This window comes from Uloborus diversus, chromosome 2 (genome assembly GCF_026930045.1).
Source record: "Uloborus diversus isolate 005 chromosome 2, Udiv.v.3.1, whole genome shotgun sequence".
In the NCBI taxonomy this organism is placed as follows: Eukaryota; Metazoa; Arthropoda; class Arachnida; order Araneae; family Uloboridae; genus Uloborus; species Uloborus diversus.
In genome coordinates this window covers 199,144,295-199,160,888 of record NC_072732.1, presented here as the reverse complement: position 1 = coordinate 199,160,888, position 16,594 = coordinate 199,144,295, and the positions used below count along the sequence as shown (strand labels likewise).

Here is a 16,594-nt window from a genome sequence, read left to right as displayed (position 1 = left end):
AACTAAAGAACAGCAAATTAAAATATAATTGTCGTTACTTATATTTATTACATTGAAACCTGGTGACCCTATTTGCCACACCTATTATATACACGGAAAATTTTCTAAACCAACACCCCCAAAGCCTGAAGGAGGCAATTTGTTGTTGTCAAAAATCATTCATTAATGGCCTAGGCCATTCATTAATGGCCTTTAGAATCCCTTGTGTCCATCTTTGTGGAAAGAAATGTTTCCCTACAGCTTGGTTTGAAACGAGCGCGAATAGCGGTATGCCTGTCCCAAGGCCATTGGAGTACATATACCCTATGTAATATGTAACATTTTACAGAATGAAAGAGAGAGAATGGTTGGTCTGGAAGTAGCAACATCTACTGAGGTTCAAAATTACTTTAAATATGAAACCTAGGAATATTTTTACATAAAAATGAGAAAATCCGGAATTTTTTCTTCGAAACTCAAAAAAGGGGGCCCTAGGAGCACGTGTTAATATTAATGGATTGACTTAAAATTTTGCATGGATCATTTATTTGTACAATGGAACAAATTGAGGGGGCGTCGCGTAAAATATCTGCAACTTCAAAAATAAGGACCACCCTAATATATATATATATATATATATATATATATATATATATATATATATATATATATATATATATATATATATATATATATATATATATATATATATATATATATATATATATATATATATGTGTGCTGTAGCTGGAAATTTTTAATAACTTAATTTTTGGACATGCTGAAATGAAATCTGCAATTTTTGGAATGGAAAAAATACCTTACCAATTGGCTACTGAGAAATACCTTACAAAATGAACTATAATTTCTTTATACATCTAAACCTGCGATTAGAGTTTTTTTTTATTCATTTTTTATAAGCTCATTTTCAAACTTTTATATGATTTTTGTTATTTTTCCCTCAAAGAATGTGCGTGAGCATGTCATGCAGAGAGATCACCTGAAACTTTTTTAAATGAACGAAGTCGTTCAAATAAACGAGTTGAATGAACGGATCAAAAGAAGAAACGATCCTCTGATGAACGAATCATTAAAAAGAATGGCATTACCCACCTCTAGTCTAGATGAGGAGGACTTCTTTAAAATTCTTCAACTTGTTTTTGATTTCTTGAGGACTCATGCATTTTGTGTATCCAAGAGTTAGTCCAGTTAAGATCAGTAACAACAACACGGACAATATGCATTAGTATAAAAAATTTAGAGAATTTCCAGATTTGGTCAATTATTTCAAACTACTGGACCGATTTTAATAAAATTTGGTATGTACATACTTTGAAACAATACGAAACAAATAACCATCGAAAATTTAAAATACACACTCATGATCATAAATAACACTCGTTAGAGTCTGAGGGTATGAAATAGCGATTGCAAAATTTAGCAAATAATGGGTTAGTTGTGTTGGGAATTCCAAATAATATTATCAATTATTTACGTTTATTTTGATATATTTGGTTTTAATCAAATCCCTATTTTCTTTTATCTTGCAAAGTCACAAATGCCAATTGCAATTATTGTAACGTATTTCCCGATCTTAGACATGTGCGTGCCTTACGTCATGAAATGACGAAGTTCCTTTTTCATTTGATTGGCCACCATGCTAACATCGGGAAATGCGCATCTCAAATGCATGTCTTGAAATCCATGCAAATGACTCTGGCTGGCTATATATGTTGCTTCTGTAGCTCAGTTGCTCTCTCTTTTTTAAGGCGCCATATTTTAGTTTCTTGGTCAACCGAGTTGGCTGTTTGCCGTCATGCTCTCAATTACGCATCATTTTTAAAATTGTAAACTTAGTCAGCAAATCTTAAGTTTAAATTAATGGAACCTCGATTAAATAAATGACTCTTCATTAGTCATATTCCAAATTTACTAACAATGGTTTTGCATATTACTAAATTATCTATGCTTCGAGAGAGCTTATTTTCCAATTTCCTTTTTCATATATAAATAGCTCGTCAAGATATTGTATTATATCACCATGGAGAAAATAAAAAAATATAATTTCAACCAAAGGTATTGTTTTCTGCAAAGGACTCCAATTACTCTGCAACTCAAAAGGGCACTTATTAAATTAGTCATCCGTGCGATAACTTCATTGGATCTAATCTCATCGCACAACAAGTTGGGGGTTTGATCCCCTCCAACAGACGTATAGACAGACAATTTCATACTTGTGAAATGAAACAGTTTAAGAGACCCTGGGTTAATTGTTTCCACTCGTTCAACAAAGCTGTACTCAGGCTATAGAGGGTCCCTGAAAGGGTAGTGCGAGTTACTATTGCGCTCCCAAGAGAGTCCCAGACATGCTCAATAGGATTGGAATCTAGAGATTTGCTTGGCCAATCCATCCAGTGTATATCCTCCCCTTCAGGAAATTCGTCGACCAGAAGAGCTCGAGGTGGCCTTGTGTTAACATCCATTAAAATTAACTCAGGGCTAACAGGCAGGAGCTGTCTTCTTCAGAGGGCCCTCAAAAGATGAGCATAGGGCTCCAAGACCACATCCCTATTCCTCACAGCTGTCACAGAGCCTCTCTCAAAGACATGAAGGAGTGCAGCCATCTAACATGATGCCTGCTCAGACCTCCTCATCCAACATCCATAATGGTCGATTTCGCAGATATTGGAGGGCAAGTAGCGGGTCCCGGTTCAGCTTAACCAACTATTATTGTCCTACGTCCATTGGATAGAAGCAGGAACCCGCTACCTGCCCTCCAATATCAGCGAAATCGACCATTATGGCGGTGGTGGTTTGACGGTCTGGGCAGGCAACATGGTGAATCGCCACCCGCCCCTCCATGTCTTGAGAGAGGGTCTGGGACAGTTGCGAGGTATGAAGATGTGGTCTTGGAGCCCTATGATCCCCTCTTGAGCGGCGCTATTATCCCTGAGTTAATTTTGATGGATATTAACACAAGACCACATAACTCTTCTGGTCGATGAATTTCTGGAAAGAGAGGATATTCACTGTATTTATTGGTCAAGTAGATCTCTTGACTCCAATCCTATGGAGCATGTCTGGGATGCTCTCGGAAGGGCAATATCAACTCACAGCACCCCTCCGGGGACCATCCATAGCCAGAGAACAGCGTTATTGAACGAGTGGAAGCAATTTCCCCAGGATCCCATAAACTACTTCATTTCAAGTGTGGAGTCACACTGCAAGGCCTATATGTCTGTAAGAGGGGACCATACCCCCTACTAACCCATTTTATTGTTCAATTTTGCAACAGCTTTTTCATACCCTCAGACTCTAACGAGTGTTATGAATGATCATGCGTGTGTATTTAAAACTTTTTATAGTTATTTGTTTTGTATTGTTTCAATGTGTATGTACATACTAAATTCGATTAAAATCGGCCCAGTAGTTTTGGAAATAATTGACAAAATCTGAAAATTCTCTTAACTTCTTGCACCAGTGTTTTGTAAACAAGATGGACAAGATTTACACAGAAAAAATGTCAAAACAGTGTTTGCTTTAACTTAATCAATCCATGAGTGAGGCATTCTATTCCACTTTCCATCTATACCATTAGATCATTAGGTTTCGTAAAAATTGTACACAAAGTCATGACGTTCAACATTATTTTTTTTACATTTTTTTTTCAGATATTCCAACGACTCTAACTCCAACCATAATCGGATCTGTGTGCCCATCGAAACCGGATGGGTGGAGAGACCTTGGTGGGGACATGTGTTACTATTTTGAGTTTGAGAAAATGCTTAGCTGGCATGAAGCTAATTTCGACTGCATGTTTAGAGGTAAAATATACATTAGAATATTCAAAAATTTTTTGTCTGGTAAAAAAACCCGCAAAAGTTGCCAAATGAAGTTGTAAGTTATAATGCCCTAAACAAGGCTAAGACAGAGTTGCAAGCGTATACGGACAGTTCAGTTGTGGCATCCAAATTCTGCTTTTTCACTTCCTACTCTCTTTGTTGCAAAAAATGTCCCATTCCACCTTCCCTTCCCAATGTCATACTTCATTAAATAAACCTAGTGTTATATAAAAGGTGTGATGTCACATGTTACGTCACCACTGTCTCCCCCTTGCTGCCCCGATCTAGACGAATCGCTTCCCTTTCAGACCTATCTTGATTCGGAGGAAGAGGGAAATGTCACTTGGAGCCAAGTCGGGGCTGTAGGGTGACTGCGGCAGTGTTGTGAAGTTTAACTTGACCAAAACTTTTTCAGCGGCGCGCGACGTGTGAGTGGGTGCTTTGTCGTAGTGGAGAGTCCAATCGCCCTTGATCACCGGGCGAACACGGCGTATTTGATTCCTCAAAATGCGGGGGCCCTAAGTGCTGCTCCATTTTCGTATCTCCCACTTTTCGACCGAGGTCCATGACACGTACTCACGCGGCAAGCCATGCGCACTCTCCAGTGTTCCGAAGAGAAGCGCAGCAGCTTCCGTTCCTTCACCAACACCCCTCACTATTTTCCCAGTCCGTCCACGCAAGCTCCTTTTCTCGAAAGAAAAAGAAAAAACAGAAAAAACTCGATATTCTATGAAGTAAGACTGACACGAAAATCTCTAACGTTATCTTAACTGTGATTGAAAGTTTTCACTGAAAGAGTAAAAATATACATCCATTTTCTCTCAGTGGATTGATTGCTTTAAAGAACTGGTTAGCTTATTTTCTTTCAACTTTTTACTATGATATGTATGCATCCTCTTCTTTACAGGTGGAGCTTTGGCAAGCATTCATTCGGAAGAAGAATCAAACGCTGTACATGAATTTGTAATTTATACCAAAGGTCTACTTTATTTTGGGTTGCATAGACGATTTCATGGAGGTAAGCACTGATGCTCAATTTGCATTTCAATTTCATTCCAAGTATAGTTCCGAAACTTTCAGGAAGTTGTACTTCGACTTCTGCACGAAAAGGAAATTTTTGTTTACTTATATGTTGTTACAACTCCTGCACACTTCAAGAAACTAATTAAATGAAAACTCCGTTCTTTTGAAAATATTTCTCGCCAAATGTGGAGCCAAAAATAAGTTGCTAAAAAACGGTGCCAACTTGGCAATTTATCATAAATTTCTACAGACGCAATATTAGCATATAGATATAGTTTCACGAATGACGATGTTTTGAGCGAAAATTAATGGAACAAATGCATAATTCAGCATTATTACAACAAATGAAGCACATAAAATGGTAACTATTTAAATAATTTGTAACAGTATGATGTAGTAATAATGTATGTGTATTTACCATTTGTGTGTCTGTGCATTTTTGTTTTAATTTTTGTTTTCCTCTTGTATAAGGAAAAGATTTCGCTTGGGCTGACAAGAGTGAATTGGATTGGTTAAACTGGAACCCTGGAGAGCCGAATTTTGAAATGGAAAACTGTGCTGAGCTGATGACATCTAATATGAAATGGAATGACATCGCTTGTGTTGACAAGAAAGGTTACATCTGCTCCATTAAAAAAAGTGAGTTTGTAAGAATTTGATTGAAAAAAAAAAAAAAAACATTCCGAACAAGTTGGAGTTCTTGGTAGTTAAGTAGTTTAAAATGAACAAATATAAACATTTTGTGCAGTAATAGCGTCAAGCAACTGATGGTTGAAAAAAAGTTTCATTTAAAAAGTTAGCGCTATTATTTGATTGCTAGTGGTACCCGCACGGCTTTGCCAGTAGTAGAAAATTAAAAGGTCTTTTGGTTCACCTGTATATTTACAAAATGGATGATGAGTTTCTCGCCAATTTGCTATGTTAATTTGCTTGCCCGTGTTATGGTAGTTTTCTCGTCCACGTTATTGTAATTTGCTCGTCCATGTTATGACAATTTGCTCGGTAAAACGTTCTTCAAATTGGAATAGAAAAAGAACAAAATCGAATTTTTGAAAAATCTCTTTCAGGTGCACACTCCCATACTACAAACTAAGTTTGTGCCAACTTTTATGAAAATCGGCAGAACGGTCTAGGCGCTATGCGCGTCACAGAGATACATGCATCGAGACATCCAGAGATCCAGACTTTCAGCTTTATTATTAGTAACTATGACAATGTAATTAAAACATATATTGATTAGTTGATTCCAATTCTTCAATCGGAATACCATTTTGTTTCTTTACTTACACCCCTTTCCATCCCAAGATCAAATGTAAGACTGCTATAGAATTGTTTTTCTTAATAATATAAAATTAAACGCTCTAGTAACTTTACTTCCTCCTTTTGATTACACTGGCAAACAAGGTTTCTGCTCCTCAATGTGTAAGTGGTGGCTTTTATGTTTTAGGGGGTGTAGAAAAAGAATGAGAATAAAAGTATTCCATCATCCACAGATTTCTGAAAAATTCAAAATCTTTAAAATCTCAATTTCCTATTCCTATTCAGAGTCACAACTGACTACAACTGTATTTATGTCGAGGACTGCATACGAAGTGCCTTGCCTCCATTATTTTATATACCGATAGATGGCAGCACCACCACCGGATCGAACAGTTAATTAGAATTTTGAACTAGTCCAGGAGTTAATAGCTACCTGGAGGTATCGTTTCACTACCTCCAGGTAGCTATTAACTCCTTTTTTTACTATACATTTCTTTTTTTCTCCATTTTTACTATACACCCCCAGAGGTATCGTTTCACTTGGAGGACATTGAGACCACGAGCATATTTAACGTCGCCCAGTCCCCTTTAATGACGACGGTGGGTCTTCGACCATCGAGGTTCGAACTCAGGACCCTCCGGCCCCGAATCCGACACTCTACCGATTGGGCTACCACGGCCCCAAATCACAATTTAATGACATTTATTCAACACATGTACAATTGTCATTCACCACTTTATACAAACAATTACAAAGCTTGAAACTAATATAAAACACAAAATATATATATATATTACTTAAAGAGTTTTGGAAGAATAAAAGATTTTCTAAGAAAAAGTAATGATATTTGTAAAAAAAATTCTTAAATTTCATACTGGAAATGCCTTAACTGCAGATACTCTCTTATTAGAGGAGTTTGTGACAGAGCCTATAAGATTCCAACAGTAATCCCGAGCATATTAGGAGTGAATTGTCCTTGATATCGCTCTTCAATTGTAGAAATATCCTGGTGGAAGCGCTTCGCATGCTCTCCGTTCACAACTTCCATACTTTCAGGGGGAAAATTTAAGTGAGATGCCCCCCCCCCCCAAAAAAAAAAAATAATGACACTGAATAACAGTAACTTTTTAATAAATCTTTAATTACTTTTTCATATTTAGGACTTCTATTATTCCCTAAGAATTGTGTCACAGCATTTTACAAACCAAGTCATGCTATTTTCCCTAAATCACTTAAACTAGCTTCAAAATTTTGGTCCTTCATAAGATTTCTAATTTGTGGATCAATGAAAATACCCTCCTTGTGAGTGGAATTGTTCCTGCAAATATTGAAAACTACACCCTTTTTTATCCATTGTTTCAACAAAATTCTTCATTGATCTCAATTTTGTGTGGAGATGGGAAACTATTTTTTAATCAATTATAGGAACGTTTTGGATTTTTGTTTTCACGTGCAATATATTGTTTGCGCTCTGGCCATTTCTTTTTGATATTATGTTCATGATTTGCTCTGCAGTCCCATTTGCTCAGAAAATTGCTGTATTTTGTATAATCAAGTTGTAGACAAATGAGAATGGCAATTATTTAAGAAACTTTACATATGCTCCAATTATGATGTGAGCAGTCGATTTCATGAAGCAATATCTTCATAGTTTCGTAATATTCTTTCAATATCCGAAAATAGGCAATGGGAACTGATGGCAGGGCATTTCCACGTACCGAAAGACAACTTCAACTACCGTAATCGTGTGCGACCATCTGCTCAACATCGCAAACTTAAAACTTATCAAAGTGAATTCGGTTTCTATTCTCTTGTTAACCGACTTCAAAAAAGGAGATTATGATTTCGGCTTGCGGCTTTTTATGTGTGTTTTCGTATTACTTCAAGAACTAGTCGACCCGTGCGGAACTTCCAATCGTTTCATAAGGCATTTATCTCTTTAAAAATTTCAAAGAAAGAATATTATGAAGAAAAACCGAGAAAAGTAAACGGAAAAAAGCAAGCGCACAAGAAAAGGCATGTAATTTGAAGACATCAGTAACAAAATCTCGTTAAATACAACGTTGTGATAATTTGATCATCGCTCCCCTTTTGGTTGTACGTATTTTCAATGCAAATATAAATATCATTAAAAGTGTGGCTGAGTGACACGTGAAAAATCAGTAATTTTGCATGTGAAAAAACAGGTTGTGGCAAATACAGTCCTGCCCATGTGAGCATCTGACGGAAAAAAAGAAACATTAAAGAGATATTTAGTGGTACGGATTCGAACTGGCGCCATTCTGGTTAACAGTACGACGCTCCAACAAACCTAGCAACTGTGCCTTCATTTTCGAATGCTATTCATTGAAGGAATACGTAATAAAACACAGTAAAAAAGTTTTTTGCCGAAAAAAAAATATAATAAGATCATGCGTCTATGTTTTGTCATTAGCCAGCATGATACGATTTAAAATTATTCGTAAAACATGGAATTTGATTAAAGAATGAGGAAGATCTCACGTAGCGATTGAAACAAACATTCTAGAAAAGTAATAAATTCGGTTGAAAAAATAAGTGTTTTTATTTTTGAATATTCAACAATTTCCCATAGCAGGCTTCTTTAACCTGTACGGCTTAAAAGCCCGCACTTGTTTTTATTTAATTGAACACTTAAAATTCAAAACCAAAACCAGTTCAACTGAGTCTGTCTTTTAAGTGTAATTTTTCGAACGTAGACAAAATGTTTTTTTTTTTTTTTCAGCCGAAAGCAGAGGAGTAGAAAATGATTTCTTACTAATGAAGTTGATAAAAATTTTAATGTTTTATATCGTATTCGAATAAATAGTTAAAGATTTACTGGGTGAAACTCGTATCTTCTATTTGGCGTAGTATTTTTTCATTTTGTACAAAAGTTCGAACACTGCTATTAGAAAAATCTACATTTCAGCATACAATGAAAATGTTTTTCGGCACAAAAAGGATTCCTTTGAGGTATATCTAATACTTTTTTTTATGCTTACATTATGCTCAGTGGTCTGGACGGAGTCAAAGCTTTAAAAAAAAAAAAAAAAAAAGGAAGAACACCCTTCGATTAGCGGTCAACTTATCTGAATGATAACTGTAGCCTGCATAAAGGAGTCGAAACACCAAATAGCATTCCCACTGCATTTATTTTATTACGTGTGTTATCTGTTGTATGTTATGAGTACATGTAGTGCGTAATATTACTGTAAATTTGCTATTATGTCGGACAGCCCGAACTGGCCCGAAGTTCAGACAGTTTATAGCCGAAAGCTCTACCGGAAAAAAAAAAAAAAACACAGTTAATTTTAAATTTTTTTTCTTGCCAAGAAGTGTTTTTATTTTTGAAAATTTTTACAATTTGTTATCGCAGACTGTTTGAACCGTTATGACTTAGATGGCAGCACGTGTTCATATTTTAACAGCACGGTTAATTTACAAAATAAATTGAACTATGCTCTTTTTTAAGCGTAGCTTTTCGAATGTAGTAAAAATGTGATAAGCAATTTGTTTTTTTGCAAAAAGAAGAAAAAATATATATTTTACCCTTCAAATTGAGGTAGTAATTTTTTTATTTGTACAAAAAGTCAAAAACTCATTAGAAGAATATATATTTCAATATACGATTTATTATTTTTTTTTCTGAACAAAAAAACAATTCTATTGTAGTCTGAAATCTTTAATTTTCTTACTGAAGCAAAAGCTTTAAAAACGAACAAACAAAAAAAAAAAAAATATTATGCAGAAGTAATTTAGCACCACGTAGCTTCAAGTTTTCATAACAGCATGGAGCGTTTCCTTCTCATTTATTCTGTTCCCTCATACTTGTTATTCATTTTATTAAGTGTTCATGTGATGCGCTATATTTTTCTAATTTTTTGATGCAGATTGTCCGGACGTGGGCCCGAACACTTATTCTCCTGGTTACCAGGAGACCGCTCTGCCGATCAAGCTATTCAGCTCTGTCGGTCATAGCGAAAATTAAAGTTATAAGTTTAACCGAAAACCTCATTCTAATCCCTTAAAAAAAGGTTTTTTAGCTGAAAAATTAATTTTTAGACTGTGGGTCTATTTTTCGTCAGTAGCCAGCACCATAAGCTTTAAAATAAGGTGTAAATCAACGAAATCGATCTAGAATTGAGGAAAATCTGGCGTAGAAACCAAAAACAGGCTACAGAAATAATATATAAGGATTCGCGCGAATAAAAAAATAATGGTTTACTGGGTGAAACTCGTAGTTTTAATTTGGGGTAGTATTTTTTCATTTGTACAAAAGGTCGAACACTGCTATTAGAAACATCTACATTTCAGCAAACAATGAAAGGTGAAAATGATAAAGAAGTGTTAGATTACCTTTAGGTAAATCTAACATTTTTTTATGCTTACATTATGCTGAGTGGTCCGGATGTAGTCAAAGCTTAAAAAAATGAAGAACACTCTTCGATTAACAGTCAACTTATCCAAATGACAACTGTAGCCTGCATAAATGAGTCGAAACACCAAGTAGTATTCCCACTGCATTTATTTTATTACGTGTGTATGTTATGAGTACATGTAATGCGTAATACTAATATAAATTTGATATTATGTCGGACAGCCCAAGCTTGCCCGAAGTTCAGATAGTTTATAGCCGAACGCTCTACCGAAAAAAAACTTATCAATTTAACCGAACAACTAAGTCCAGTTCTTTAAAGCTTTATTAAAATATAAACACACCCCCACAGGCTTTTTTCTTTTTGCCGAAAGCGACGTAAAAAATTGGAACTGCATTATACTTTTGTTTTAAAAAAATGCATTAGAACTACAGGCTCCATCAAGGTTTTGAAACAGCTAGGGGCGTTTTCGAAAACTTGATTTTTCGACCGTAAGTCTATTTTTTGTCATTAGCCAGACTGATAAGTTTTAAAATGAGAGGGGAATAATATATAAGATAAAATATTGAAGAAAAATGGTTTTATTTTTGAAAATTTTTACAATTTGTTACCGCAGGCTGCTTGAACCGTTATGACTTAGATGGCAGCACGTGTTCATCATTTAACAGCACGGTTAAGATACAAAATAAATTGAACTATGCTCTTTTTTAAGCGTAGCTTTTGGAATGTAGTAAAAATATGATAAGCCATTTGTTTTTTTGCAAAAAGAAGAAAAAATATATATTTTACCCTTCAAATTGAGGTAGTATTTTTTTTATTTGTACAAAGAGTCAAAAACTCATTAGAATAATATATATTTCAGTATACGACTTATTATTTTTTTCTGAACAAAAAACAATTCTATATTGTAGTCTGAAATCTTAAACCTGTTACTTATATTTTCGCTTACATTATGCTTGACTTTCTTACCAGAGTCAAAGCTTTAAAAAAAGAAAAAACCGTACAATTCAGAAGTAATTTAGCACAAAGTCACATCACGTTTTCATAACAGCAAGGAGCGTTTCCTTATCATTTCGTCTATTCCCTCATATTTGTTATTCACTTCATTAAGTGTTCATGCATCGCGCGATATTTCTCTATTTTTTTGATCCAGATTGTCCGGACGTGGGCCCGAGCACGCATTCTCCTGGTTACGAAGAGAACGCTCTGCCGATCAAGCTATTCAGCTCTGTCGGTCATAGTGCAAATTAAAGTTATAAGTTTAACCGAAAACCTCATTCTGGTTCTTTAAAACAGGTTTTTCGGCCGAAAAAAAAACAATTTTTAGACCGTGGGTCTATTTTTCGTCAATAGCCAGCACCATAAGCTTTAAAATAAGGTGTTAATCAAAGAAATCGATCAAGAATTGAAGAAAATCTGGCGTAGAAACCAAAAATAGGCTACAGAAATAATATATAAGGATACTGGACCGATTTGAAAAATTCTTTTTTTGTTTGGAAGGGTATGCTTCCCAGATGATCCCATGTCAATTTTGTCTGGATCTGTTGAGGGATCTCGGAGAAATCTAAGAAACTTTAAATTTCACACGTTGTGGCTATGTAGACCAGTTTCGTCACTGCGCGATACGTCACAGGAGGTCATGTGGTTTTGGCGTGAACGGTGCATTTTTTCCGACGGAGGTATCTTGTTTTGAACAATAGGGTCTGGTGGGGTAAAGTGGTCATAAAATCGTAGGTTTTCAACTTAGGTGGATAATAAATGAAGCAAATTCTTTAAACAGTTCAACTTTTTTTGTTGTTATTTTACATTGCATTATTAAAGAACACGGTACATTGAATTTTAAGAAGAAAAATATTGATTTTCGTAGTTTTATAGCACTTTCTTTTCCCTATGTTTTTATGACCACTTTACCCCATGGGGTGGGGGAAAGTGGTCATAGCATGGGGTAAAGTGGTCATAGTTAAAAATAGTAGCAAAACCATTATAAAGAACCCTAATACTTGTATATTTCAATTGTTTTTATAATTACAAGTATATTCACGAGTACATGCCTGTATACACGAATATATACGTGTCGTGTTATACACGAGTAAACACGTTCCTATTTGAGTAGATACATGTATACATCAGGTACATGCATGCACGTGCCTACTCAAGTATATACGTGTATATACGAGTATATAAGCATGTATACTTGATTACCTACAGGAGTGTATACGTGTCTACATACGTGTCACATGTATATACGTGTCACGTATACGTACGTGTCACGTGTATATACGAGTAATTACGAGTATAAACGAACATTATATGCACGCATGTACTTGTATCTCGAGAAAATACGTGCATACTTGAGTATATATGTGTATAGTAGACGTATATACGCATTTATAAGTGTACATGCATACATATACGGGTATACACGAGTTAATTCGTGGATACATCCAGTGCGTCTTTGTACGTGTCTACTCACGTATATATAATATGGAAGCACGAGTATATACACATGTATACGTGTACACACGATTATATACCTGTATAGACATATATACGTACATTAACGTGTATACACCAGTACATGTATGTATACACGAGAATATACGCTTATATACATGTCGGCCTACAGAGTGAATCTAAGCTCTTGGGCAAAAATCAAAGGGGTGTGAGAGGGGAGGATAAGAAGCAAAGAATCATAAGGAAGTTATAATCACTGACGGGCTACATGCACACAAAGCCAGGAGGCAAAGCAGGGCACAAATTTGTTGCACAAAGATGATTTTACCTAACATTTTAGTTTCTAAGAAATATTTAGAGCAGTTGTTGAAAGTTACGGTCTGTAGTAGCTCTAATACACGCGTCGCATCAAAGGCGCAGCGGATGATGAAAGTTTTTCAAAAGTCTCGTTATTGCAACAGAGAGGGATCTGTGAATACGACGCATGTATTACAGCTAAAGGCCGTAAATTTCATCAATCGCTTTAAAACTTTCTTAAGTCCTAATATAATATATATATATATATATATATATATATATATATATATATATATATATATATATATATAGAGAGAGAGAGAGAGAGAGAGAGAGAGAAATTTGTGACTTTTTTTGCATCCATCAATTTCTCACTTTGCGTGCATGTAGCGCGTCAGCATTGTGTTTGTGACCATATGTTCCTTATTAACTCTTACTTCTTCTCCTCTTCTCTAACACCTTTTATTAATTTACTCAAGAATGTAAACTCACCCTGTATACTTTTACATCATATGCTTGTATGTAAGTGTCTACTCGAGTACGTACGCGTATATACGTGTCTAGCTGAGTATATAAGTGTTCTTATATATACGAGTATAAGCGAGCATATACGTGTATAGTAGAATGTATAGCTGTATGCATAAAAATACTTGCAGATACTCATATATGTATTTATTGGCGCATTTATGTGAATACGTCTATGTACATGTCTACACGAGTGTATATGTGTATATATACGCATATACTCGTATATTTAACCCCGTTTACTGTAAAAACAATACATATTGAGTAAAATTAATATTTAATTTGTATCTGCCTTATACCTAAAGCTTAAGTGACACTAGAAGAACAATATTCGTTAAGCCTAATATTATGACCACTTTACCCCATCTTACTTAAATTGTTCTAAAAAATTATCTAAAATAGATTCCGCTAACTGCTAATGAGTAAGAGTTCTTGAGAAATGTAGGTAGCTTCCTGTACAGTCAATCTGTTCCTAATTCTAACAAACAAAATTTCCCAAGAATGTTAAAATAGGTGTTTAGATTTTAAAATTTTTCATGTTCACGCAAAATATTTTTTTTTACCAAATAAAATTTTGCCAGTTGTAAAATTTTGTACTCAAAATGTAGTTTCTAACTGCTTTACTCGAAGATAAAAGTTTCACATTCATTCGAACGTTTATTTCCAAGCTATAGCCATTTATTTGTCGTATGACCACTTTACCCCATTGACCACTTTCCCCCACCAGACCCTACGTATATAATTCTCTCGCATCGGGGTTTGATTTTCACGGCGCCGCCTGCTCATTTTAATTGTGTCTTACTAATGTATTTCTTACTCATGTAACAAATCAGTAAATTAAATGCATTTTGCTAAGAAAATAGTTGAATTAATTTATTTATTATTATTTTTTTTTTTTTTGCTAATAAATAACTTCATTTATCATCAAAGTTTTTTTTTTTTAATTTCAGTTTTGAAATATATTTAGTGTTAAATTCAAGGGGAATTTAAGACAAAAATTCCCCCGCCGCTCCCTCCGAAGATTAAATTCATGTTCCTTAATAAATATATCGTAACTGGCGTCCGATTCCTGAAGTTTGACTAGTATTCTAGATTTGATATTTCATGAAGCCGTCAGCTTAATTTACAGTTAGGGTAATATTAATTTACAGACTTAGTTGGAATTTTTTATGTACTATACTCCCCGAATACTAGAAGACGCCTGTACAGATAAGGAAAATTCTTTTTCTGTTTGAAACGGTATACTTCTCCCTGTCGTGTAATGGTCTTTAAGTCCGGGTATAAGGTATCCTGGAGAAATCGAGGGAGAGGATAGATTTTAAGACTAATATCGCGTTTAGTTCATTTAGTGTTCAACTCAGGTGGGTTGTCAGTTACGTTATGTAGTAGTTTATAAGAGGCCCCGATTTCAAAAGGTTATAAAAAATTAAGAGATCATATATAATTATTTAGGTATTAAAATAATTCATCGTATAGTAATTAAAATCAGTGTTTATTTTATAACTGGGTGTTTAGTTTAGTTGATTTTTGTACTAGAATTATAAAATAAGTTTCATACTCGCGCTTTGTTGTTTGTAAACTCATAGCGTCTCGCTTAAAGAAACGATTTTTATGTTTTTTTTTTTTCGTTTGTTTGTTTTTTTGTTTAATGCATAGAAGGGATCTAACTTAAGACCCAAACCTTTGCTTCACCATATTTGTTCTTTAGAAAAAAGTTATGGGCAAAAAACAATAAACTTCATTCAATTTCAATATCAAGCGATTAAATATAAAATCCATTGCCTAAAGAAAGTGCCCCCATAAAACAAAGGTACTTTCTTTACTCAGTGGTAAAGAAAGTACCATAAAGCATTAATATTAGTCAGGGGTGCCCCTTTATGGGCGAGGGAGGGTATTTTGAGGGGCATTTTTCCTTTTTAGGGGACTCTTCCTTTGGGGGAGTACCCTCATCCCTAACTATTCCCCCGGCATTAATCATTCGTAGTCATATAGCAATTTTTGAATAAAAACTCTTCTGAAGCAAACAGGAAATTCATTTAGTACATTGTTCTAGTAGTATTTTGATCTTCATATATGGGGCATTCCACGGTATTCTTGACATTATGTAGAGTCCGTAACGTGATCTTTTTTTGCCATAACTTTTTAATTTACCGTTTGATTTGCAAATTATTTTAATTTGAGCTGGTGTGTTGGTAGGAAAAGATCAAAATAAAATAATATGCTAATCAAACAGTAAATTAAAAAGTTATGGCAAAAAAGGTCACGTTACGGACTCTATATGTCAAAAATACCTTGGAATGCCCCATATACAACATCACAGTAGATACTCTGTTTCTAGCGTGGTATTGATCTATAACGGGGCTTAGTAAAGAGAAATGTGATTTTTTTTCACGAGTTATGTGACCTTTATATTGTGAAATATAAAATAGTTAGAGCCATTTAAATGTCAATGATTTTCCTAACTAGATTAACGCACGAATAAATCCTGTAGAGGAACAAAGATCAGTTTTTAGTGCCAATTGTATAAAATTTTATGCGCATTAAGAATTTTTCTTTTTTTTAACCGACTTCAAAAAGGACGTTCTCAATTCGTCAGAATCTTTTTATGTATGTCCCCTGTAAACTCAAACACACATAGACCAATTTGGAAAATTCTTTTTTTTTTCTCTCGTTTGAAAAGTTATATATTTCCCAGGTGATCTCAAGGTTATCAAATCAGTATCTGAAGCTGGAATCCTTGAAAAATCAAGAAAACTCTTCAAATTCTATGGGCAAAGTCAAAGCGATTTAGGTTGATTTTTAGTGACTCATGAATTGTTTTCGGAAAGCATACTTTA

The 16,594-nt window shown here is 34.7% G+C and overlaps 1 protein-coding gene across 1 annotated transcript in view; it reads left to right on the top strand.

The window, feature by feature from the left end:
• Window positions 1-16,594, top strand: part of LOC129216754 (uncharacterized) — a 174,281-nt gene that overhangs the window by 31,216 nt on the left and 126,471 nt on the right. Inside the window, exons 6-8 of the mRNA XM_054850971.1 lie at window positions 3,651-3,803; window positions 4,729-4,839; window positions 5,316-5,483. Of these exons, the coding sequence (XP_054706946.1) occupies window positions 3,651-3,803; window positions 4,729-4,839; window positions 5,316-5,483 (432 nt within the window). The remainder of the gene's footprint in view (window positions 1-3,650; window positions 3,804-4,728; window positions 4,840-5,315; window positions 5,484-16,594) is intronic.